Source organism: Phalangium opilio, unplaced genomic scaffold (genome assembly GCF_054372755.1).
Source record: "Phalangium opilio isolate 3A_F unplaced genomic scaffold, DU_Popi_V2 ptg000105l_1, whole genome shotgun sequence".
Taxonomy (NCBI): domain Eukaryota; kingdom Metazoa; phylum Arthropoda; class Arachnida; order Opiliones; family Phalangiidae; genus Phalangium; species Phalangium opilio.
Window position 1 is genome coordinate 7,703,111 of NW_028324207.1, and position 24,613 is coordinate 7,727,723.

The window sequence follows — 24,613 nt, forward strand, 5'->3', positions numbered from 1 at the left end:
AGACTGAAGGAGCAGATATTAATCAAAAATGTCTTGATTAGAATCAAGACCTAAAAAGTATCGATAAGACTGAGTTTATCACTTGTCTGAATGATCAGATATTAATTTTTCTTTTTAATTGAAACTTAAATGCATGCTTAAGAAAAAACAACGTTCCATTACCGTTTTCCGTTGAAATAAATAATTTTACTGGTAATCAATTTCAAAAATTTACTTATCTCGGCTTTTCGACCACAATTCCATTCCCTGAAAACATTTTATCATTACATTAATTACTTTTGGGAGATAACGTGTCAAAATAGTATATAAAAGAATAAAAAACTGTAATAGCGATCTGTTTAGCCATGAAAACAACCTTTTAAAAGTTGCAAGGACTATATAACCCTTTCGAGACTAACTGGACCTGAGCAAACTATAGCTTAACCTGCTACTAGTACGACCAGATAGAATTGATGTAATCTGGAGTTGAAATTTCATCATGTGCGACCTGCGGCCCTGAAACTCTCCCATAGTTTGTAGTAGTGTGAGAACATAATTTTTTCGCTGTTATCTGCCAAAATCAATCTTTCTAGGTAGTTCCGCCTCCTCACTTGAATTTTTCATGATATAATAAGGTTTGAATGAACAAAATCCTAGATTACTATTTTCACTACTATGTCCCTCTGCTAACTTGAAGCAAACTTTCCTCCCTTTCTGCTGCTCATTACCGGTGCCATTCCCTTGACTTTCTGTTCGTTATAACTACTATCATGAATTTATTTATTTCAAACCAAAATATAAAAAAATGGATTCTTTTTTCTTTTGAACTACTTAAAATTTTCAAATGTATATGTTGTGCCGTGCCATATCAAATAGTCTCTAACCATTGTTAGAAACTAGAGAGAGAAATTGGGCAGTAACACTGATGAGAAAGAACAATACGACGGTTGACTAAAGTACACTTAATATTATATCATTTTGCAAAACCGCGAGTAAAGATCTTACTGTCCCTATTGAATTTGGCGCCATTGGTTTTAGAATAATTAAAATGTTCCACTGCGAAACGTGCCGGTCACAAATGGGGATGTAACGTCTTTAGGAACCTTTTAAAACGCAAAACCATACACGTACTCTCCCAAAAGTAATTAATGTAATGATAAAATGTTTTCGGGGAATGGAATTGTGGTCGAAAAGCCGAGATAAGTAAATTTATGAAATTGATTACGAGTAAAATAATTTATTTCAACGGAAAACGGTAATGGAACGTTGTTTTTTCTTAAGCATGCATTTAAGTTTCAATTAAAAAGAAAAATTAATATCTGATCATTCAAGACAAGTGATAACCTCAGTCTTATCGATACTTTTTAGGTCTTGATTCTAATCAAGACATTTTTGATTAATATGTTAAAGAGGCAAACGCTTGAATTCAAACGTCAACAATAACTATATTTAAAATGATTTTAGGAATTTCGTTTCTTAAAACGACTACTAGATTTAAGGTAAATTAGTGACGAATAAAATCATTAATTTGAGTGATTTAATTATTTATTTATTCAAATAATTAAGAAAAACCTCCTAATTATGTCTGGACTCGAAAGGTTTATTTTGGTTTATCAACATTTTTATTTTAGCATCCTCTGGGAATTTTACCAATACATTTAAAAAGAAATGAATTCTGAAAACGGCGGTGTAACAATAGGACATAGTGCCCTAAGAGTGTGGTCTCTGAAAATGCGCAACGCTTTCGTTAATACAATTCAGAATGGTGAAAACATAAACAGTTTCGGCCCATTTTTTACAAAAGAGGACGACAGATGGTTTTTGTCCAACACTTTATTCATGGTATGATTAAAAGAAAAAGGAATTTTACATTTTAGAACAGTCTTCAAATCCATCGATTCATTCGTATGACTTGTACGTTTCTGTAATATGAAATGACGCTTCTGACTCAATCCACAGCCACACTGATGACATTTGAAGGGTTTTTAACCATTGTGAATGCGTTGATGTGAATTCAAATGACTCTTACGCGTACTTGCATATTCACACTGATGACATTTGAAGGGTTTTTCACCACTGTGAATGCGTTGATGTGTGATCAAATGATCCTTACGCGTACTTGCGTATTCACACTGATCACATTTGAATGGTTTTTCACCACTATGAATGCGTTGATGACTGATCAAATCACTCTTACGCGTACTTGCGTATTCACACTGATCGCATTTGAAGGGTTTTTCACCACTGTGAATGCGTTGATGCGCGATCAAATGATCCTTACGCGAACATGCAATGTTACAGTGATCACATTTGAATGGTTTTTCACCACTGTGAATGCGTTGATGTGTGATCAAATGATCCTTACGCGCAAATGCAAAGTTACAGTGATCACATTTGAATGGTTTTTCACCACTATGAATGCGTTGATGACTGATCAAATCACTCTTACGCGTACTTGCGTATTCACACTGATCACATTTGAAGGGTCTTTCGCCACTGTGAATGCGTTGATGCGCGATCAAATGATCCTTACGCGCAAATGCAAAGTTACAGTGATCACATATGAATGGTTTTTCACCACTGTGAATGCGTTGATGTGTGATCAAATGATCCTTACGCGCAAATGCAAAGTTACAGTGATCACATTTGAATGGTTTTTCACCACTATGAATGCGTTGATGACTGATCAAATCACTCTTACGCGTACTTGCGTATTCACACTGATCACATTTGAAGGGTTTTTCACCACTGTGAATGCGTTGATGCGCGATCAATTGACTCTTACGCGTACATGCGTAGTTACACTGATCACATTTGAATGGTTTTTCACCACTATGAATGCGTTTATGTCTGATCAAATGACTCTTGTTCGTGCTGGCAAAGTCACACTGACCACATTTGAAGCGTTTTCCTTTGTTACCTTTTATAATGTGACGTTGTAGACCTCTTTTATATTCAGCAGAATATTTGAACCGAGTTGAACGTTTCTTCCTGATTTTACCTACAAAGATATAAACTCCATATATCCTTTCCAATTTTGTATCAAAAATACAATAATAACATCCAAGGGCATTTCATAATAAAAGGTCTTGAATAACAACGTCCTGAATGAAAGATTAGGAAAGATGGAAACAGAGCTCGTCGAACGATACTTTCGGATAAAAATCGCAGACACCTTTATAGGCCATTCCCGACTATTTTGAGGGTCGGATTAAGCAATTTTGCAACCGGGGCCGAGATAATACGCGCCCCCTTAAGCCGGGAAAATAGAACATGAAATGTTGCTAAGGGGGAATAGTTTAACTCAATGCGCCCCCAACAAGCCTTGCGCCCGGGGACCAGTGCCCCCAACAAGCCTTGCGCCCGGGGACCAGTGCCCCCAACAAGCCTTGCGCCCGGGGACCAGTGCCCTCAACCAGCCTTGCGCCCGGGGACCAGTGCCCCCATCAAGCCTTGCGCCCGGGGACCAGTGCCCCAACAAGCCTTGCGCCCGGGGACCAGTGCCCCCAACAAGCCTTGCGCCCGGGGACCAGTGCCCTCAACCAGCCTTGCGCCCGGGGACCAGTGCCCCCATCAAGCCTTGCGCCCGGGGACCAGTGCCCCAACAAGCCTTGCGCCCGGGGACCAGTGCCCCCAACAAGCCTTGCGCCCGGGGACCAGTGCCTCCAACAAGCCTTGCGCCCGGGGACCAGTGCCTCCAACAAGCCTTGCGCCCGGGGACCAGTGCCCCCCACCTAATCCAGTCCTGTGATCATGGCGTGCTTTGATCGAAACTTTTGACGACACACTTCAAATGCCCAAGATTTTCCCTAATTTGGAGCAAATGCCTCACTCAAGTAAAAGGTTTTCCCCTTTTCACCTAGATAGCTTCCGTTTTACAATTAATGAGAAATGAACCCAAGATCCCATTGGAACACACAATGCGGGAAAAATTACTTTTCCCCAACGAGACCACGCGGTATTACCTTCGGAATTCTTTCGAGCGACATTTTCAAATGTCTCCGAGTCGGACACCGAACTGTTCTTTTCAGCTTCAATCGGAACTTCGGGTACATCGATTTCCATCGAGACGGAGGTCAATTCTGATAGTTCATTTGGGTTACATTCTAGTTTAGGTACACGCACTGGCACACTCAATGACACCGAATCAGCAAACTCCCGATTTGGCAAGGACAGTTTCTCAGTTTGATTTTGTCTACTATCATCAGTTTTCTTTGCTTCTGTCAAACTGATTCCGGACTGGTTGTCATCAAGATCGTTTTCTGGGGAATCGCTTTCGACATCTGCCTCGAGAGAAAGATCCAAATGTTTTTCGACTTCAACATTCAATTCCGGAACACGAAATTTCAGTGACCGAGTTGTAATATCCTTTGTTGAGTCACTTTGCGATTTACGATAAGAATCGTTAACGTTATTATTGTTCCCGAGAGGTTCACGTGGCGAATCGCTTTCCGTCGTTGAGTCGGGAGACATTTCGACTTGGTTTTTGACCTCGAGGTCAGGTGAAGGCGCGCAAAGAGGCAAACTGTCACTGTATTTCATTTTAGCGACACTTACATTCGTAATTCGCCTTATTAGCCCCATTTTTTCAGCCTTTTTCAAGGGAATTTTAGTTTCGGCGTTTGTATCGCCAACCTCCGCAAGGCATTGAGGCTCAGAAACAGATGGTGATTTTGGAATAATATCTTCTTTTCCCAGCATGCCTTGGACATTGACAGCTTCGGCATTTCGCAATGAGCCTATGTAATGAAAAACATTAAAATTAATAAGTGTCTTATTAAGTGAGAACTACAACAGGTTGGGTAAGCGTTACTATAATGCCACATGATGTTTTTGGCAATTAGTTAGCCTTTTAAACAATACCATGTCCCTTACCAGCAATAGTCGGCGTCAATTAGAAGCAATAGAAATTTACGTACCATCACCAGATTTCTCGAGTTTATTGGCCTCCGTGTCAAGTAGATTTTGGGAAATGTCGTTGATTATCTCAGCAGCTGTACTTCGAAAACTATTCAAATAAAAACAGTACCGTTTTCAATATAAATAAAAGATTCTAAAAATTTACGAGAGATTGCCATGTTTAGTCTATATCTATATAAATCAAAGTCCTGACTGACTGACTGACTGACAGACTGACTGATAATCAACGCCCAGCCCAAACCGCTTGCCCTAGAAGGCTGAAAATTTGCAGGAACGTTACTCATAAGTAGTAGGCGCGTACTAAGAAAGATTTTTCCAATCCGCCCCCATCTTAAAAAATTGCGCCCAGAAATGTAAAAACTCTTCTATATGCAACAAAGTCCGCGCGTTTCAACAGATTTCACAGATATTTAGTACACGGGTTTCCTTTAACCTATAGATAGACTGAATGGTCTTTTGGGTTCAATTTGTTGCCATCTTTTTAAATGGCGGCCAAAAACTAAAAAAACCCTTCTTTATGGAATAATGTCCGTGTGAAAAGTAATTAAAAATGCATCCCGACGGGCTGACGGGCAACGCCGAGTGCCTTCGCTCCCAGGGTGCTACAAAAATATTAGTCATCAGTAAAATCTACCCATTCTTTGTATCATTTTGATGGAAGTTTTTATTACACGCGAGCGACGCCGCGGGTAACAGCTAGTGTAATATAAACGGACGGTTATAGCGACAATAGTTTTGCCATTATCGACTAAACATCCAAAACACCCCCAAGTCGCCCCTTTAAATACCTTTGAATTTCCTCTTTTGGTTGTTGCTGCATCACAATTGAAAGGGTTACTTCCTGGCCATTAATTCCAGAATCATTTTCATCGGGTTCAGTTTTCACATCATTAGCTAATTGATGTATTCCACTTTTCTCCTATTTTTTAATTGATTAACAATAATTGAACTCGCATTCTTAACCCGATTCTCTTTTCCAAAGACTATGAAAATAAAGAATGTGTTCCATACCATCGGTTGACCTTTGATTCTCCTTTCCAGCTCTTTAATGACCCAATTAAGTCTTTCAATTTCGTGTAATTGCTTATTTATCATTAATGTTGTTTTCTCTCTCTCTTTTTCCATGTTTGAAATTAAAACATTACACTAAACAAAAAAAGATTCCATTACAACCCTCGAGTTAATATTCTCGGGACTTTCTCAGGCCGAACGTATTTTAAAGGGAAGAAGGGGGATCAGCAACAAAGCTCCTCTTTGGGTTTCTTTGTTAATAAAGAGGGACATGTTACCAATATACCCTGAGAGTGAGATTAGAGACAATCCTGTTAGGTATTGTCACCAATAATCTTAACCCATAGAGGTTGGTTCTACTTTAAGGGACACAATAAAAAATTGGGTTTGATCCTAAAAGGGTCTCTTGTTTTTAAGCTTAATTTCACAATTCTAATAAAAGGTACCCTCTATGCTTTGAAAAATACCTCGGCTTCCAGTTTGCTGATTCGATAATCCTTGGCTTTTATTTCATTGATCAGATCATTTTTGCTTAAGTGATCGTAGTTACGATTTTCCTCATCTTTCATTTCCTAAAAACAAAAACAAAGTTTCCGTAATTTTCTATTTGCCCTAAACAGGGAATATCTGAATAATTTCGGAAATACCTCTTTAATCGCCACCCTTTGATGATTTACTAAACTCATTTCGGAACTTAGTAAAGGCAGTTTGTGAAATTGTAACTCTTTCCTAAAGTAAAATATTTATTCAAACTGAAGGTGTACCAAAAACGAACAAATAACAAAAAAGGGTTCCCCATACATTGTAGATTTCCCTATCAAAGCTAAAAGAAATATGGCAAAGCTAAAATAGTTCACACGAGGGGTCCGACATTCGCAAAAACGCTTACGGGATTTCGTGATTTCGGGAAACATTTCGTGATTTCACGATACCGCCAAAATAATTCAGTGTTTCTTTTTAAATTTCGCGGTTTCGGCAAAAATTTGATTTCGCGATTGATTTCGGGATTTCTTCAAAGATTTCGGAATTTTCTCTTTGATTTCGAAATTTCGTGATTTCTTCAAATATTTCGAAATTTCGTGATTTCTTCAAATATTTCGAAATTTCGTGATTTCTTCAAATATTTCGAAGTTTCGTGATTTCTTCAAATATTTCGAAATTTCGTGATTTCTTCAAATATTTCGAAATTTCGTGATTTCTTCAAATATTTCGAAATTTCGTGATTTCTTCAAAGATTTCGAAATTTCGTGATTTCTTCAAAGATTTCGAAATTTCGTGATTTCTTCAAAGATTTCGAAATTTTGGGAGAAAGATTTCGCGAATTTGCCAGAACCGTACGGGATTTCGACTAAATGTCGGACCCTTCGTTGTCACATGCTAATAGCGCAGTTTCGTTCAAAACTAGGGAATTCCTCAAGCCCATTTTAAGAATACAACTACAATGAGCTTCTTATAAATTATTTACTCTGCTAGTATTTTCAACTTTTGTAATAGCAAGAAAGACCCATTTCTTTCCAAGGTGTAACAGATTCATGTCTTATTTACATCCAAGTTGCATTATATTCATGACTTACCAGCTTAAACGTTCGACCATAACACGACAGTCTTTCACTAAATCCATCACACTTGGTAAAGCTTCCCTGTTAAGATAACGTTTATTTATTATTAGTTCGTACAGGTCTGAAAGCCCGTATGCCCTATTGACCACAATCATAGCTGTCCGCGCTCACTTCATTTCAGTGAGCCCGAGCGCAGATTGAGCAAGGCTGTTCAAAATGACAAATAAGTTCAGAGCCCGAGCCGAGCCTGAAATTTTATGAAAAACATTTCTGAGGTTGAGCCCGGGCTCACGATACGTCACAAAGTGAGCCTGAAGGTTCAACGGTAAAATTAACGAGAGCTTGCTCTGAGCCCTGTTACAAATTTTATGCCTTTTTTGAGCTCCAGCGAGGTGAATTCAAAACTACGAGCCCGATCACTTTGAAAGCAAGTTCACTTGAGCTTGCTAAATTGACTGAGCCAGAGCTCCAGGAGAGCCCGCGAAAGATATTAGTGCGAGGTTGGGCTCGAGGCTTCGAGCAGAACCCGAGCTCATTTACCAGGGTTGGCAAGTTTTTGCCAGGGGTGGAAAAAACCGCGGTTTTAACCTGGTTAAAACCGGTGGCAAAAACTATTTTTTCCGCGGTTTTTTCCACTTTTTAAGGTAAGTAAAGTATTTGACTAGTTATTCGTTAAATATTGAATACTAAAAATTTAATAGAGCAATAACCACCTCAAATTTAAAAATTAAAAATACTATTGTTATTTTTCTAACATAACATTAACAAACATCACGAAAATGCACTTTAAACTCGCTAGTTTACCACTTTGTAACCATGAATTTAGTTTTTGCCGGTTTTTTCCACGTGTCCCGGCAAAAACTAGTTTTTTTCGGGTTTTTGCCAACCCTGTCATTTACGAAAACTAAGCTTAAGCTTACATTGAGCTCTAAGGAAAAATTTTTCAATTTTGAGCCCGAGCCAAGGTGAGCTCGCTGTCAGGGTTCGTACAAAATTTTCGAAATTAAATTCCCTGACTTTTCCAGGTTTTCCCTGACAAAATTCCACAAATTTCCCTGACCATTTTTAACGTACATGGCGAACACATATGAAAACCAATCTAAATTCACTTGAATCATTTTTGCACGAGTTTTGTTATAAAAGTAAGCCAATGATTGTGTTTAAATGTAACTCTATCAAAGTAATAACTGGAGCGAGCGAAGCGAGCTCCGCGAATTTGGGGCTCTGGTCAAATCTCAGACAACACATTTTCTGGTCACCCTTGTACTGCTATCCAGGCTTTAAATTTCCTCCAATATATTAGGTCCATTTTCAATTTCCCTGACTTTTCCCTGACATTTTAGGTCCATTTTCAATTTCTCTGACTTTTGCCTGACATTTTAGGCCCATTTTCAATTTCCCTGACTTTTCCAGGTTTTCCAGGATTTCCAGGTCGTGTACGAACCCTGGCTGTGAATATTTATACGACGATGCCGCCATCAATAGTGAGAAAATGTTTTTAGTAGGATAGTAGTAACAAGTTGCAGAACCAAAATAAACCTTTCCTAGTCGAGACGCAATTAAGAGGTTTTTCTTAAATAGTTAAATATACTTGATATTAATTATTTTAATCGTCATTAATTGACCTTAATTCTAGTTAAATCGTTTTAAACTTTATTTCTAAAATGATTTTAAATATAGCTATTGTTGAAATTTCAATTCAAGCGTATGCCTATCTAACAATTTTTGGAAATTTAGGGTAAATAAGGCGATTGATTCACAATAATGTTAAGAAAACCCGCAATTGCGCGTGAACCTTTGGTGGAAGCCCTGCCATTGGGAGGCTAGACGTTTCTTGTAACCCTAGCTGGTCGCCGCGTTCATCTTAAACCTAATGACGATGGTGAAGTAGAAGCCAAAAATTCTTTCTGCGAACACGTTTGCCCAGATTTGCCAACTGCGAACCAGGGATGCCAGATTGAAAACCTTCAACCCGCCAAAATCAAATTGGAACCAAGCCCAAAAAACCGCCAATCGGTATTTCGAAGAGAAGCCCAAAAACTGACTAAGATCTAAACAATCCAGCCCAAAAACCAGCCAAAAATTTATCGTGAATATTTGGAATTAGTTTTTCTTTTAGAAATTTCAATGCATATTACATACTGACACCGTCTTTAACACCCAAAACTAAATGAAAACACTTTATTTAACCAAAAATTTACGAATTTTTAGGCAACACAAATGGTTTGACAGTACCATTTGTCAGTTTTTTGGGCCTTTAAATGATTTTCTCCCATTGGCGGTATTTTAAGTACAGAAAGCCAAAGAAAAACCCCGACAAGCCCAATTTCCAGCCAACAGCCAACCCTTTTATTTCCAGCCAATATTTTAGAGAAGAAGCCCAATTGGCGGCTTTCCAGCCCAATATGGCAACCCTGCTGCGAACGCGGTGACAGACAGATCACACAGAGTCACCTCTCCGTGACGTCATCGTCACTCGGAGAGGTAAAAATAGTAGTATTTTACCTAGACTGAAAATCTAAACCGATGACGGAGAAAATACTATGGATAGCTACATTTTGACTACTACCGATCGGCCCGATTCTCTTTAAAAAAAAATAAGAGACCCATGTAATTATCCCTGGTTTCATTTTGCATGTTCATTCTGTACCGGCCTCTCAAGTACGACACTAAGGACCCCTAATTAAAAGGCCAATATATTGCTCCCCCATTTCATTTTGCTTGTTTATTCACGAAGGGCAAAGTATGCGCCTCTATTCACGGCAGAAATACAGTAAAATTGCAATATTTTGGAAAAGGCGGCAATTTATGATGCTGATCAGAACAAAAACGGGGGCACATTTACATACGATTAGTCGGCAAAATGTAGCAAATCATACTATTTTCTCCATTATAGGTTTTGCTTTTCCCGTAGGGGGAATACTACTATCCTACTAATCAATTTCCTACTATGGAAAACGGCTTTAATAAAGGAATGAGCCTCACTATTTTACAAAAGCCACATACTTAACATTTTGATAATAATAAAATTATAGCCATAAACAAAGATTTAGCGTTACCAAAGGGTTATATAAATTCTTACCAGTCAGGGATAATATGAACGTTTCAATTTTACAGTGAGGAGGAACCGTCACCTTAAAAAAAGGGAACTGCATGTCCATTGAACATTCGACTCGTCAATCTTCAGCAGACGACACGACTTCACATACCGACGTCAATCTGGCAGAATGGTATACCAGCAGAATGAAAAAACCGAGTCAAAAATTCTCCCAGACTCGCGACGGGAAAATTGCTTCAGACCTATGAAATATCTGATTCTGGCAGAATACCAATTCGTCCTAACCCCCCTCCCCCCGAGACCTAACTAATATAAATTCTACTCTTTTGTTCTTCATACTCTTAATTGATACTGTAAAATGTTTCATTCGCACTCTAAATAATTAAATAATTAATGTTAAACAAAAAGGGGACTTCTCCCTCTTTTTCACCAGAAATACGAGCGCGAATACCCGTGGTCACTCTCAAAAATTGGTCAAACCACGAGCCCTAACCACCTTTCGGCTGACCCATGTTTCCAATATTGTAATTAATGACTGGAACTCCTTGCCCCCTAGCATTATTGGCATTACCAACAAATCTCAGTTTCGTATTAAACTCTCTGAACATTTTAACAACATGATTTAAACCCCGATGCATCCCTGTATTTTGTTATTTTTTCAATTATTTTTACTTAAGTATTTTCATTGGTATTTTAGACCTCTGTGTTAACATTATCCTAGTCATTGTATACTTTTCTTGTCACGGCTCCCTCACTATAACCGCCGTCTGCTTACAAGACACTAAGCTGTCTTTGCGGATGTTGTATCAAATAAATAAATAAATAAATAAATATAACTCGGCCCCCTAAAGGTGAATTTCCTTGAAACTTACGTCATTTATTCTACTCTTTTGTTCTTCATACTCTTAATTGATACTGTAAAATGTTTCATTCGTGCGCTAATTAATTAATTAACTTTAAACAAAAAGGGGAAATAACTCGGCCCCCTAACGGTGAATTTCCTTGAAACTTACGTGATATATGGCCAAAATCTCTGGAAAAGTTGAAGGAAAAGGTGGAGAAGGAGACTAAAGTCAAATTCAACGCCGCAGTTGTCAATCTGTATAAGGATGGCAATGATTGTGTTGGATGGCACTCCGATGATGAAAATGGGGTTCATTCAACTATCGCCTCGTTATCTTTCGGCGCAGAAAGGACTTTCCTTTTGCGTCCGAAAGGTAAAACCTGTGCTACCACTTCGGTTAGTTTAACCAGTGGATCCTTTTTTTTAATGAAGGGGCGTGCCAAAAAGATTGGGAACATTCTGTTCCCAAAGACACAAACCCTGAACTGAAAGAAAGGATTAATATTACTTTTCGATATATGGGGGAAATGGATGTTAATTCTGTAATCGGAATGTAATATTTAGAAGAAGAATAAACTTCATTTTTGTTATCGGATACCATCGATCGTAATCATTGTCATCCATATACAGATTTATTTATAACTTATTATTTATTTAACTTTTGGTCACGGATCTATACTCTTATGGGTAAGTATTTTTAGTAGCTTAATCCTTAATCACTATTTAATTCAATCAACTGATTTTACTCTTAATCGATCTATTCCCTCTAAATTTATTCAAAAAATTGCAAATCTCCGCTTTTTCAAGAACAATTCCATTTTCCGAAAACATTTTATGATGAAACTAATTCAGTTGATAAAACTTGATAATTCCAAAAACAGGTGAACATTTAGCCGCTCATAACAACCTAGCCTAACACAAGCTTAACCCTGTATCTTAACCTAACATGATCTATTACATCATAAATCAAATGGGTCTTAGGTTGCCTATTTATACCCTTGATGATCTATAATCTTAAAGACGAAAGACGCTATAAAGAGTATATTACACAGACTTACCAAAATTCAACTTAAGCCTTGGCAAAAACGAAAGTCGAAAAATTACTTCAAACGATATTAAAACCTCTATTAACTGTAATTAGTTACCTGAATTTCTTTTTTAGACGAAAATTGGACCTGATAAAAACAATTTTGGTTTAGAAAATCCAAATAAAGGTGTTAAAGCTCGGATGAAGTATCAAAAAATTAATTAGCGTTGCCTTACTGTCGTCTGCTATGAAATAAACTTTCTTACTGTCGTCTGCTATGAAATAGGGAATTCGAGGCATAATTAATTAGTTAAATTACAAAAATTAGACTTCATTTATTTAAAAACTAAACAGGTAAGTTTCTCATTTAGTAAATGCTTGTTAATTTGAAAGTATTCCGAAAACTAACTTCGCTGTAGTTTTTCCGTATCGCCTATGACAATTTCCCTAAAAAACCGGGTAAAATGTAATGCTTTTTCTACGGGACGCTAACCCTAAAAAGGTGATTTTTTCGTTTAGCATTACAAACGGGTATCAAGTCATATCAACAAGGGCCTACCGGCCCTCTTGAAAATAAAAACTGTCATTGTAGACAAAGACCGGAAAGTGTGAAAGATAAGTTTAGAAAATTAACTGCCTGAAGAAACAGATATTCAAATTTTCACTTTTGAAGACATGATTATAAAACCTCAATTATTTTAAAAAATTCTTATCTTACTTTTTTTCACCAAAATTTCATTTTCCCAAAATATTTCTCAACAATATTTACCCATGTATTTTGTTCTCAATAGTAGTTCAAGAAAAAATGGCACCTAGAAGAATTTAAGGGATACTAACTTGATACTAGGTTCTACTTTCGACTAATATTTGATTCTATGAGATTCAAATACTTGGATATCTGAAAATATTTCTGTTAAAGAGTTTAAATTTTTACATTTTAAAGTAGAAATTGCAACGACCACGAAAAAAAAATGTTCTTCATACTTATAATTCCGTATTTACTTCTTGCATGCCAAGCCAGTATGAATTATTACCCCTACACCTGGATAGCTAAACGCTACGAAAATATTCACGATAAAGCACGGGTTTTCCCTTTTATATTGAAAACATGTACAAGATATTTTAAGAAGAATAAAATGACACTTTTTGGTTGGAATTCGAAAGGAGTGGTTGATTTTTGGGCTCTCTCCGAAAAGTCCCCTAACTCGTTGGGGTTACTATATAACATAGCGTTATAAAATATTGCGAAGCGGAATAAACATAGGCCTTTTCAATGTGATTTAGTTATTAGTGTCGAAAAGATCTGTAGATTGATCGTGATCTTTGAGAGCTATACAGCACTTTAATATTTAATACTTCAAAAACATTACAATTGAAGAATAGGTTTTGTACGATTAAAAGAAATTTTACATTTTAGAGCAGTCTTCAAATCCATTGTACGTTTATCTAATATGAAATGACGCTTCTGCCTCAATCCACAGCCACACTGATGACATTTGAAGGGTTTTTAACCATTGTGAAAGCGTTGATGTCTAATCAAATCACTCTTACGCGCACTTGCATATTCACACTGATCACATTTGAATGGTTTTTCACCACTGTGAATGCGTTGATGTCCGATCAAATGACTCTTACGCGCACACGCATAGTTACAGTGATCACATTTGAAAGGTTTTTCACCACTATGAATGCGTTGATGTCTGACCAAATGACTCTTGTTCGTGCTGGCAAAGTCACACTGACCACATTTGAATGGTTTTTCACCACTGTGAATGCGTTGATGCGCGATAAAATGACTCTTACGCGCACATGCATAGTTACAGTGATCACATTTGAAAGGTTTTTCACCACTGTGAATGCGTTGATGCGCGATCAAATGATCCTTACGCGCACATGCATAGTTACACTGATCACATTCGAATGGTTTTTCACCACTGTGAATGCGTTGATGCGCGATCAAATGATCCTTACGCGCACATGCATAGTTACACTGATCACATTTGAATGGTTTTTCACCACTGTGAATGCGTTGATGCGCGATGAAATAACTCTTACGCGTACATGCGTAGTTACACTGATAACATTTGAATGGTTTTTCAACACTATGAATGCGTTGATGTCTGATCAAATGACTCTTGTTCGTGCTGGCAAAGTCACACTGACCACATTTGAAGCGTTTTCCTTTGTTACCTTTTATAATGTGACGTTGTAGACCTCTTTTATATTCAGTAGAATATTTGAACCGAGTTGAACGTTTCTTCCTGATTTTACCTACAAAAACGTAAAAACTCCATATATCCTTTCCAATTTTGTATCAAAAATACAATAATAACATCCAAGGGCATTTCATAATAAAAGGTCTTTAATAACAACGTCCTGAATGAAATATTAGGAAAGATGGAAACAGAGCTCGTCGAACGATACTTTCGGATAAAAATCGCAGACACCTTTATAGGCTATTCCCGACTATTCTGAGGGCCGGATTAAGCAATTTTGCAACCGGGGCCGAGATAATACGTGCCCCCTTAAGCCTGGCGCCCGGGGACCAGTGCCCCCAACAAGCCTTGCGCCCGGGGACCAGTGCCCCCAACAAGCCTTGCGCCCGGGGACCAGTGCCCCCAACAAGCCTGGCGCCCGGGGACCAGTGCCCCCAACAAGCCTTGCGCCCGGGGACCAGTGCCCCCAACAAGCCTTGCGCCCGGGGACCAGTGCCCCCAACAAGCCTTGCGCCCGGGGACCAGTGCCCCCAACAAGCCTTGCGTCCGGAGACCAGTGCCCCCAACAAGCCTTGCGCCCGGGGACCAGTGCCCCCAACAAGCCTTGCGCCCGGGGACCAGTGCCCCCAACAAGCCTTGCGCCCGGGGACCAGTGCCCCCAACAAGCCTTGCGCCCGGGGACCAGTGCCCCCAACAAGTCTTGCGTCCGGGGACCAGTACCCCCCACCTAATCCAGTCCTGTGATCATGGCGTGCTTTGATCGAAACTTTTGACGACACACTTCAAATGCCCAAGATTTTCCCTAATTTGGAGCAAATGCCTCACTCAAGTAAAAGGTTTAATGAGAAATGAACCCAAGATCCCATTGGAATACACAATGCGGGAAAAATTACTTTTCCCCAACGAGACCACGCGGTATTACCTTCGGAATTCTTTCGAGCGACATTTTCAAATGTCTCCGAGTCGGACACCGAACTGTTCTTTTCAGCTTCAATCGGAACTTCGGGTACATCGATTTCCATCGAGACGGAGGTCAATTCTGAGAGTTCACTCGGGTTACGTTCTAGTTTAGGTACACGCACTGGCACACTCAATGACACCGAATCAGCAAACTCCCGATTTGGCAAGGACAGTTTCTCAGTTTGATTTTGTCTACTATCATCAGTTTTCTTTGCTTCTGTCAAACTGATTCCGGACTGGTTGTCATCAAGATCGTTTTCTAGGGAATCGCTTTCGACATCTGCCTCAAGAGAAAGATCCAAATGTTTTTCGACTTCAACATTCAATTCCGGAACACGAAATTTCAGTGACCGAGTTGTAATATCCTTTGTCGAGACACTTAGCGATTTACGATAAGAATCGTTAACGTTAATATTGTTCTCGAGAGGTTCACGTGGCGAATCGCTTTCCGTCGTTGAGTCAGGAGACATTTCGACTTGGTTTTTGACCTCGAGGTCATGTGAAGGCGCGCAAAGAGGCAAACTGTCACTGCATTTCATTTTAGCGACACTTTCATTCGTAATTCGCCTTATTAGCCCCATTTTTTCAGCCTTTTTCAAGGGAATTTTAGTTTCGGTGTTTGTATCGCCAACCTCAGCAACGCATTGAGGCTCAGAAACAGATGGTGATTTTGGAATAATATCTTCTTTACCCAGCATGCCTTGGACATTGACAGCTTCGGCATTTCGCAATGAGCCTATTTAATGAAAAACATTAAAATTAATAAGTGTCTTATTAAGTGAGAACTACATCAGGTTGGGTAAGCGTTACTCATGTTTTTGGCAATTAGTAAGCCTTTTAAACAATACATTACACGGACCATGTCCCTTACCAGCAATAAGCGGCGTCAATTAGAAGCATAATTAACATCAGTGAAGCGATCGAAATTTACGTACCCTTACCAGATTTCTTGAGTTTATTGGCCTCCGTGTCAAGTAGATTTTGGGAAATGTCGTTGATTATCTCAGCAGCTGTACTTAGAAAACTATTCAAATAAAAACAGTACCGTTTTCAATATAAATAAAAGATTCTAAAAATTTACGAGAGATTGCCATGTTTAGTGTAATATAAACGGTCTATGGACGGTTATAGCGACAATAGTTTTGCCATTATCGACTAAACATCCAAAATACCCAAGTCGCCCCTTTAAATACCTTTGAATTTCCTCTTTTGGTTGTTGCTGCATCACAATTGAAAGGGTTACTTCCTGGCCATTAATTCCGGAATCATTTTCATCGGGTTCAGTTTTCACATCATTAGCTAATTGATGTATTCCACTTTTCTCCTATTTTTTAATTAATTAGCAATAATTGAACTCGCATTCTTAACCCGATTCTCTTTTCTAAAGACTATGAAAATAAAGAATGTGTTCCATACCATTGGTTGACCTTTGATCCTCCTTTCCAGCTCTTTAATGACCCAATTAAGTCTTTCAATTTGGTGTAATTGCTTATTTATCATTAATGTTGCTTTCTCTCTCTCTTTTTCCATGTTTGAAATTAAAACATTACACTAAACAAAAAAAGATTCCATTACAACCCTCGAGTTAATATTCTCGGGACTTTCTTTGGCCGAACGTATTTTAAAGGGAAGAAGGGGGATCAGCAACAAAGCTCCTCCTTGGGTTTCTTTGTTAATAAAGAGGGACATGTTACCAATATACCCTGAGAGTGAGATTAGAGACAATCCTGTTAGGTATTGTCACCAATAATCTTAACCCATAGGGACACAATAAAAAATTGGGTTTGATCCTAAAAGGGTCTTTTGTTTTTAAGCTTAATTTCACAATTCTAATAAAAGGTACCCTCTATGCTTTGAAAAATACCTCGGCTTCCAGTTTGCTGATTCGATCATCTTTAGCTTTTAGTTCATTGATCAGATCATCTTTGCTTAAGTGATCGTAGTTACGATTTTCCTCATCTTTCATTTCCTAAAAACCAAGTTTCCGTAATTTTCTATTTGCCTCAAACAGGGAATATCTGAATAATTTCGGAAATACCTCTTTAATCGCCACCCTTTGATGATTTACTAAACTCATTTCGGAACTTAGTAAAGGGAGTTTGTGAAATTGTAAATCTTTCCTAAAGTAAAATATTTATTCAAACTGAAGGTGTACCAAAAACTAAAGAATAAGAAAAAAGGGTTCCCCATACATTGTAGATTCCCTATCAAAGCTAAAAGAAAAATGGATGGCAAAGCTAAAATAGTTCACACGAGGGGTCCGACGTTCGCAAAAACGCTTACGGGATTTCGTGATTTCGGGAAACATTTCGTGATTTCACGATACCGCCAAAAAAATTCAGTATTTCTTTTTAAATTTCGCGGTTTCGGCAAAAATTTGATTTCGCGATTGATTTCGGGATTTCTTCAAAGATTTCGGAATTGTCTCTTTGATTTCGAAATTTCGTGATTTCTTCAAAGATTTCGAAATTTTGGGAGAAATATTTCGAAATTTTGGAAGAAAGATTTCGCGAATTTGCCAGAACCGTACGGGATTTCGACTAAATGTCGGACCCCTCGTTGTCACATGCTAATAGCGCAGTTTCGTTCAAAACTAGGGAATTCCTCAAGCCCAATTTAAGAATACAACTACAATGAGCTTCTTATAAATTATTTACTCTGCTAGTATTTTCAATTTTTGAAATAGCAAGAAAGACCCATTTCTTTCCAAGGTGTAACAGATTCATGTCTTATTGACATCCAAGTTGCATTATATTCATCACTTACCAGCATAAACGTTCAACCATAACACGACAGTCTTTCACTAAATCCATCCTACTTGGTAAAGCTTCCCTGTTAAGATAACGTTTCTTTATTATTAGTTCGTACAGGTCTGAAAGCCCGTATGCCCTATTGACCACAATCATAGCTGTCCGCGCTCACTTCATTTCAGTGAGCCCGAGCGCAGATTGAGCGAGGCTATTCAAAATGACAAATAAGTTTAGAGCCCGAGCCGAGCCTGAAATTTTATGAAAAACATTTCTGAGGTTGAGCCCGGGTTCACGATACGTCACAAAGTGAGCCTGAAGGTTCAACGGTAAAATTAACGAGAACTTGCTCTGAGCCCTGTTACAAATTTTATGCCTTTCTTGAGTTCCAGCGAGGTGAATTCAAAACTACGAGCCCGATCATTTTGAAAGCAAGTTCACTTGAGCTTGCTAAATTGACTGAGCCAGAGCTCAAGGAGAGCCCGCGAAAGATATTAGAGCGAGGTTGAGCTCAAGGCTTCGAGCAGAACCCGTCAAAATTATGCGAATGAACCCGAGCCGAGCTCATTTACAAAAACCCATGGGTCTCTTATTTTTCCTTAGAGCTCAATGTGAGCTCAAGCTTAGTGGGAATTTTGAAGAATAGTACCTGCACCGCCAATTTTTTTTTTTGTCTTGTTTTAGACTCGTTAGACCGTGAAAAAAAATATGGTGCTAAATTTTTTTTGCGCAAATGATTATTAATGGTAGAAAATAAAATTTTAAAAATCGTGTAAAAATAGCAGGAAATTCAAATTTGACATGTTTACCAATTGATCTAACCTAACCTAACCTAACCTAACCTAACCCAACCTAACCTAACCCAACCTAACCTAACCCAACCTAACCCAACTTAACCTAAATTGTACATGTGTTTGACGCCTTATTCATTCTCCTTGCCGGGACCCTCCATATGGCACTGCCATATGTACAATACTAATTACTACCCTTAATTATCTTTTGCGCTTATTATTATTATTATTATTATTATTATTATTATTATTTTGCTCCTAATTTACAGTCCCTTGTTCGTTCTGTATCCTGTTTTTTTTGCACCTAGCGTCTTATAACGTTTTTCGTTAACGGTAATTAAAATTAATTTTTACTTAAGTTAACTTTTATTCGTTTTTTCGCAGTTTTTCGAAATTTTTTCGCGGCAGCGGTTTGCCATAGTCGCGCCTTAAGTCGTGCCGTTTATTCCGCCGGACTTGTGATGCAGTATTTCCTATAACTGTCTACCAGACCTACTTCAATAATTGCTAATTCTACTAGCATCGTCTGCTATTTTCGTTTGAGCCTTTCGGGCTCGATTATTCTTAATTCTACTGATGCCTGCGGCTAAGGACCCATGTATTAGCTGTGATAAACCTCTATTTGGCAAGCAGGCTATTGTGGTCTGCTCTGGTGGCTGCACAAGGCGTGCTCATAAGACCTGCAATGGGGACTCTTTTACCTGCACGAACTGTAAGTCATCGAACCGCTTATCGCGCAGTCGGCAACAATCACGCGCGTCACTCAGCTCTTTATCTGAGGAAGGTAACCTATCTCCAGCCTACAACGATGACATCAGTGACTCTAATCCTGGTCCTAAGAAACCCTGCTCCCACTGCACGTGCTCTTCCGTTGCTGATATCAATGACCTACTCACGAACCTGCTCCGCCCGGACAGTCTAACTCGCGAACCTAACTCCATTTTGGACAAATTGCTGCAGAAAATGGACGCCCTCGAAACTTTAGTGCTGACCTTGGATTCTCAAGTTGTCGAGTTAACAGGCTCTAATAAACAGTTGCAGAAGGAGCTTTCTCAGCTCCGTGAATCCAATACCAACATCCGGCGTGACACTCCACCGACGCTTCCTCAGGGGCGATCCTTCACTGCAGCCGCCACGCATTTCCCTATGCTTGGATTGCTTCCACCCTCTACATCAGCAACTTCGGGGCCACCACGCCCACAGTCCGTGGTTTTTCCACCTACATCTCAGCCACAACAGCGCGTCCGCAAGCCAACAAAATCGGGCTCAGCGGTAAACTCTAAAATAAAAACTGCGAGTAGACAGCCTCAACGACAACGCAAGGCCCTATTCGTCAGCTGGCTCGACCCCGCTCTGCTCTCTTCTGACTTGTGTAAAACACTTGTCGAGGACGAGGGAATTCAGTCGGCTATATGCGTCCGTCTGCGGCCGAAAAATCCCAACGCCTCTCACTCCTCTTTTTATGTTACCTGCTCAGACGAAGATGAGTTCTCCCGACTCTCTGATCCTGATATCTGGCCTGTGGATTGTATAATCGCAGACTTTGGTGGGCCACTCCGTGACGCGTACAAGCACAGTAGTGAGCTCCCTCCGTCGTCTCCGACGATCCAGCAATAATGACATTGTCGATTGCCTACCAGAACGTCCGCGGCTTAAGAACCAAGGCTAATGAATTTATGGATAATGCGATTTCTCTTGACTTTGACATTATATGTTTAACAGAGACATGGTTTAACCAAGAACACTTTAATGCCAACTATTTTCCTGATACTTATATTGTATATAGAGCAGATAGACCGGATCTTGAATATAAAAACGTTCGGGGTGGTGGCGCCTTAATTGCCGTTAAGAAGTCACTAGTTAGTATAAGGCGCCATGATCTTGAGGGCGTCGCGGAATGCGTCTTTGCGCAAGTTAAGTTGCGCTCCGACGAGACCCTCTTGATCGGTACGGTCTATTTTCCCCCATCGGCCAATGACGCTAATTACTCCACGTTTAGGCAACGACTTCTCCAGGACTTACCAGACCAGGATACTAATTTATTGCTTCTTGGTGACTATAATTTACCTGGTGTGCACTGGGCGACTCACGACACTCTGGGCTGCACCACCCCTACTGTAAATAAGGCGCGTCACATATTTGAAATATGTTACTATTATAACCTCAAGCAATTTAATGAGTTAAAGAACTCTTGTGATAATATTTTGGACCTATGCCTAGCCAATGTTAATAACTTAGATATTTCATCTTTGTGTGATCCATTTGTTGCCCCGGATGCCTATCATCCTCCCTTTCTGGTAGAGTATGTGATTCCGTCATGTCCTCAGCCTAACACGCCGGAAAAATTTTATAAGTTCACGAAAGGGAAATATTACCAACTCTACACCACTTTGCGCGATTCCAATTGGCTGACCATTTTAAATTCCCAGGATGTTAATTTTTGCGCTACCATATTAACACGTTATTTAAAGTGCGCTATGGATGCTGCCATACCTATGCAGATTGGTAATAGTTCGTCTGCGTTTCCTAAGTGGTATTCCTCTGAATTGCGTACTGCTATACGTAGAAAGAAGTACCACTTTGGAAAATATAAGCGTTCTGCTTTCCTACCTGATTTTATAAATTATAAAAAACAAAGGGCTTTAGTTAGACGTTTTGCAAAGCGTGACAGAAATATTGAGAGTAAACGTGTTTGTGAGGAAGCATTGGCCCACCCTAAGAAATTTTGGAGTTTCGTTAATGGGAACATTAAGAATAAGACGCATCTTATCTCCCTCAAGATTAATAACGAAATGATTACTGACACAGACATACTTGCCACTAATTTCGGCGATCATTTCTCACGTATTTCAATTGATAGCACGCCTTCCCATGATCGTTACACTTATGATTCGTCCAATACTGAACATCACCCGTTGTCCTCAATTACTTTCACGCAAAATGACATCTACAAAGCAATCTTAAAGCTGCCCAATAAGTTGTCTACAGGAACAGATAGGATACCGGCTTTTATTATTAAGGGTTGCGGCGACATTTTACTGCCAATACTTGCTCATATCTATAACTTATCGATAAGTAAACAGGTATTTCCCACTATTTGGAAACAAGCGGTGGTTTCCCCCATTTATAAATCGGGCTCTGCATGCGACGTTAAAAATTATCGTCCAATTTCGCTTTTATGCACCCTTGCTAAATTATTTGACATGCTCGTACATGCTAAACTGCAAGAGTGGTTTAGTGCATTTCCTTTTGAAAGTCAACATGGCTTTGTGCCGGGTAGGAGTGTGGACACGAATCATGCTGTGTTCATGAATTACGTGGCCCCATTGGTGGAAAATCGTGGCCAGGTCGACGTCATCTATCTCGACCTGGCTAAGGCTTTCGACCGTGTTTCGCATCCTTATCTGCTGGATAAGATGCGAATTTTGGGGGTAGGCAGTGAACTTATTGGGTGGTTTCGCTCATACTTAAGTGATCGTACAAACATGATTAAATGTAATGGTGCCTTAAGCTCTTTTACTTACCCTATAACATGCGGTGTACCGCAGGGTTCATCCTTGGGCCCTTTATTGTTCAACATATATATATACGATCTACAATATTCAGTTAAATCCTCCATGCTAATCGCGTTCGCGGATGACCATAAAATCTGTAAATCTATTAACTCTCGCGAGGATTGCACTAAACTCCAAAGTGATTTGCACTCTATTGCTTCATGGTGTGACGCCAATAACTTGCCAATTAACCCTACCAAATCGACTCAGGTAACCTTCACGAGGAGAGTGGGCAGAGAAATCTGCAATACATACACCATTGCAAATACAACTATCCCCCAGAAATTTCAGGTAAATGATCTAGGCGTTATTTTTGATCGTGCCTTGCTTTTTCGCGAGCAAGTGACGATTACAGTTAATCGCTGTCGCCGAACTCTAGGCGTGTCCTTAAAACTATGTCGGTCTCTAAGATCGTTAAAACATTTTAAACTGCTCTACCTCAGTCTAGTACGATCGCGACTTGTTTACGGTTCATTGGCATGGAGTGGCTGTAGTTCCTATTTACGACAAAGAATAGAATCGGTTCAACGGAAATTTATATTATACGCCCATACGTTCTTCTTGCGAAATCTCACTTATGATTATCAATTGTTACTAATTAGTCTTGGCCTTCCATCTTTAGCCCACTTACTTGAAATAACTGATATTAAATTTCTTTCTAAATTAATTAATAATAAGATTAAATTAAGCGACTTAGTCGCAAAACTTAACTTTTTAATTCCAAATTCTCTCCGTCATACCGTGACTTTTTATGTACCTATGAAAGTTCTTAATCCAATTACTCGAATTCAGAAAACGTATAATAAATATTCCCAGACAATAGATATATTTTCCGTACCGATTAAAAATATACGCTAGTGCAAAGTTTATCTCAATCCCATGTATATATGTAAAAAGTGTATTTTCTGTAATTATATTGTATTGCTATCTTTTGATGTCTGTCTATATTCTCGTGAACTACTTGTATAGTTTTTTATATAGACATTAAAAATCTATTTCATTTCATTTCATTTCACTATTATTATTATTATTATTATTATTACTATTATTATTATTATTATTATTATTATTATTATTATTATTATTATTATTATTATTATTATTATTATAATGATATGCAATGAATAGAGTAAGGTGTGAGCTTTCATTTGGTATATATTTTATTATGTTTCGGAGTGCAAGTACTATTCTTCAAAATAAGAGATCCATGTAATCATCCCTGGTTTCATTTTGCATGTTCATTCTGTACTGGCCTCTCAAGTACGACACTAAGGACCCCTAATTAAGGCTCCCCCATTTCATTTTGCTTGTTTATTCACGAAGGGCTAAGTATGCGCCTCTGTTCACGGCAGAAATACAGTAAAATTGCAATATTTTGGAAAAGGCGGCAATTTATGATGCTGATCAGAACAAAAACGGGGGCATATTTACCAATGATTAGTCGGCACAATGTAGCAAATCATACTATTTTCTCCATTACAGGTTTTGCTTTTCCCGTAGGGGGAATACTACTATCCTACTAATCAATTTCCTACTATGGAAAACGGCTTTAAAAAAAGAATGAGCCCCACTATTTTGCAAAAGTATATAACATACGTAACATTTTGATAATAATAAAATTATAGCCATAAACAAAGATTTAGCGTTTTGTTTATCGTTACCAAAGGGCGTTTCCTATCAGTTTTATATAAATTCTTACCAGTCAGGGATAATATGAACGTTTCAATTTTACAGTAAGGAGGAACCTTATTCGCTTACGAAATTGTTTTCCACTTTAAACTATGTTGGAGGAGGAACCTTTATAGCGTTTTCCTTTGGGTCCTCGTGGAGCGCTCCCAAGGAGCAATAAAAATGGTAGTAGTAGTTTCCAGCTTCGTTAAAGACTGTTTTTGAAGAACAGGATCTCCTAGTTTTGTTCCTCCATGGGAGCGCTCCGCGAGGACCCAA

At 38.8% G+C, this 24,613-nt stretch overlaps 2 protein-coding genes and 1 long non-coding RNA gene across 11 annotated transcripts; 1 reads left to right on the top strand and 2 right to left on the bottom strand.

The window, feature by feature from the left end:
- Positions 1-1,797: 1,797 nt before the first annotated feature.
- On the bottom strand, positions 1,798-12,565 carry LOC149629078 (uncharacterized). 4 transcript variants are annotated; one of them, XM_089851452.1, is made up of 9 exons: positions 12,430-12,565; positions 7,485-7,550; positions 6,558-6,639; positions 6,378-6,482; positions 5,911-6,045; positions 5,688-5,818; positions 4,899-4,987; positions 3,945-4,718; positions 1,798-2,980 (listed from the first exon to the last, which is right to left on the bottom strand). In XM_089851452.1, the coding sequence occupies exons 2-9, from the start codon at positions 7,529-7,531 to the stop codon at positions 1,965-1,967; spliced, it is 2,379 nt and encodes a 792-aa protein (XP_089707578.1). In that variant the 5' UTR covers positions 7,532-7,550; positions 12,430-12,565; the 3' UTR covers positions 1,798-1,964. The 4 variants fall into 4 exon arrangements, with proteins under 4 accessions (XP_089707578.1, XP_089707576.1, XP_089707577.1 ...); XM_089851450.1 differs by lacking the exon at positions 12,430-12,565 and adding an exon at positions 10,552-10,688; XM_089851451.1 differs by lacking the exon at positions 12,430-12,565 and adding an exon at positions 9,265-9,406.
- LOC149629079 (uncharacterized) lies at positions 9,558-13,561 on the top strand. Of its 2 annotated transcripts, none has more exons than XR_016374349.1 (2): positions 9,558-10,079; positions 10,587-13,561. It is a non-coding gene; the product is annotated as an uncharacterized LOC149629079 (long non-coding RNA). The 2 variants fall into 2 exon arrangements; XR_016374350.1 differs by having other exon boundaries at positions 9,558-9,953.
- Positions 13,562-13,720: 159 nt separating this feature from the next.
- LOC149629080 (uncharacterized) lies at positions 13,721-24,542 on the bottom strand. 5 transcript variants are annotated; one of them, XM_089851461.1, is made up of 9 exons: positions 24,425-24,542; positions 18,341-18,406; positions 17,613-17,694; positions 17,439-17,543; positions 16,991-17,125; positions 16,768-16,898; positions 16,510-16,598; positions 15,537-16,310; positions 13,721-14,669 (listed from the first exon to the last, which is right to left on the bottom strand). In XM_089851461.1, exons 2-9 carry the CDS (start codon positions 18,385-18,387, stop codon positions 13,906-13,908), a joined length of 2,127 nt encoding a protein of 708 aa, XP_089707587.1. In that variant the 5' UTR covers positions 18,388-18,406; positions 24,425-24,542; the 3' UTR covers positions 13,721-13,905. The 5 variants fall into 5 exon arrangements, with proteins under 5 accessions (XP_089707587.1, XP_089707586.1, XP_089707585.1 ...); XM_089851460.1 differs by having other exon boundaries at positions 24,366-24,504; XM_089851459.1 differs by having other exon boundaries at positions 24,098-24,435.
- Positions 24,543-24,613: the final 71 nt, after the last annotated feature.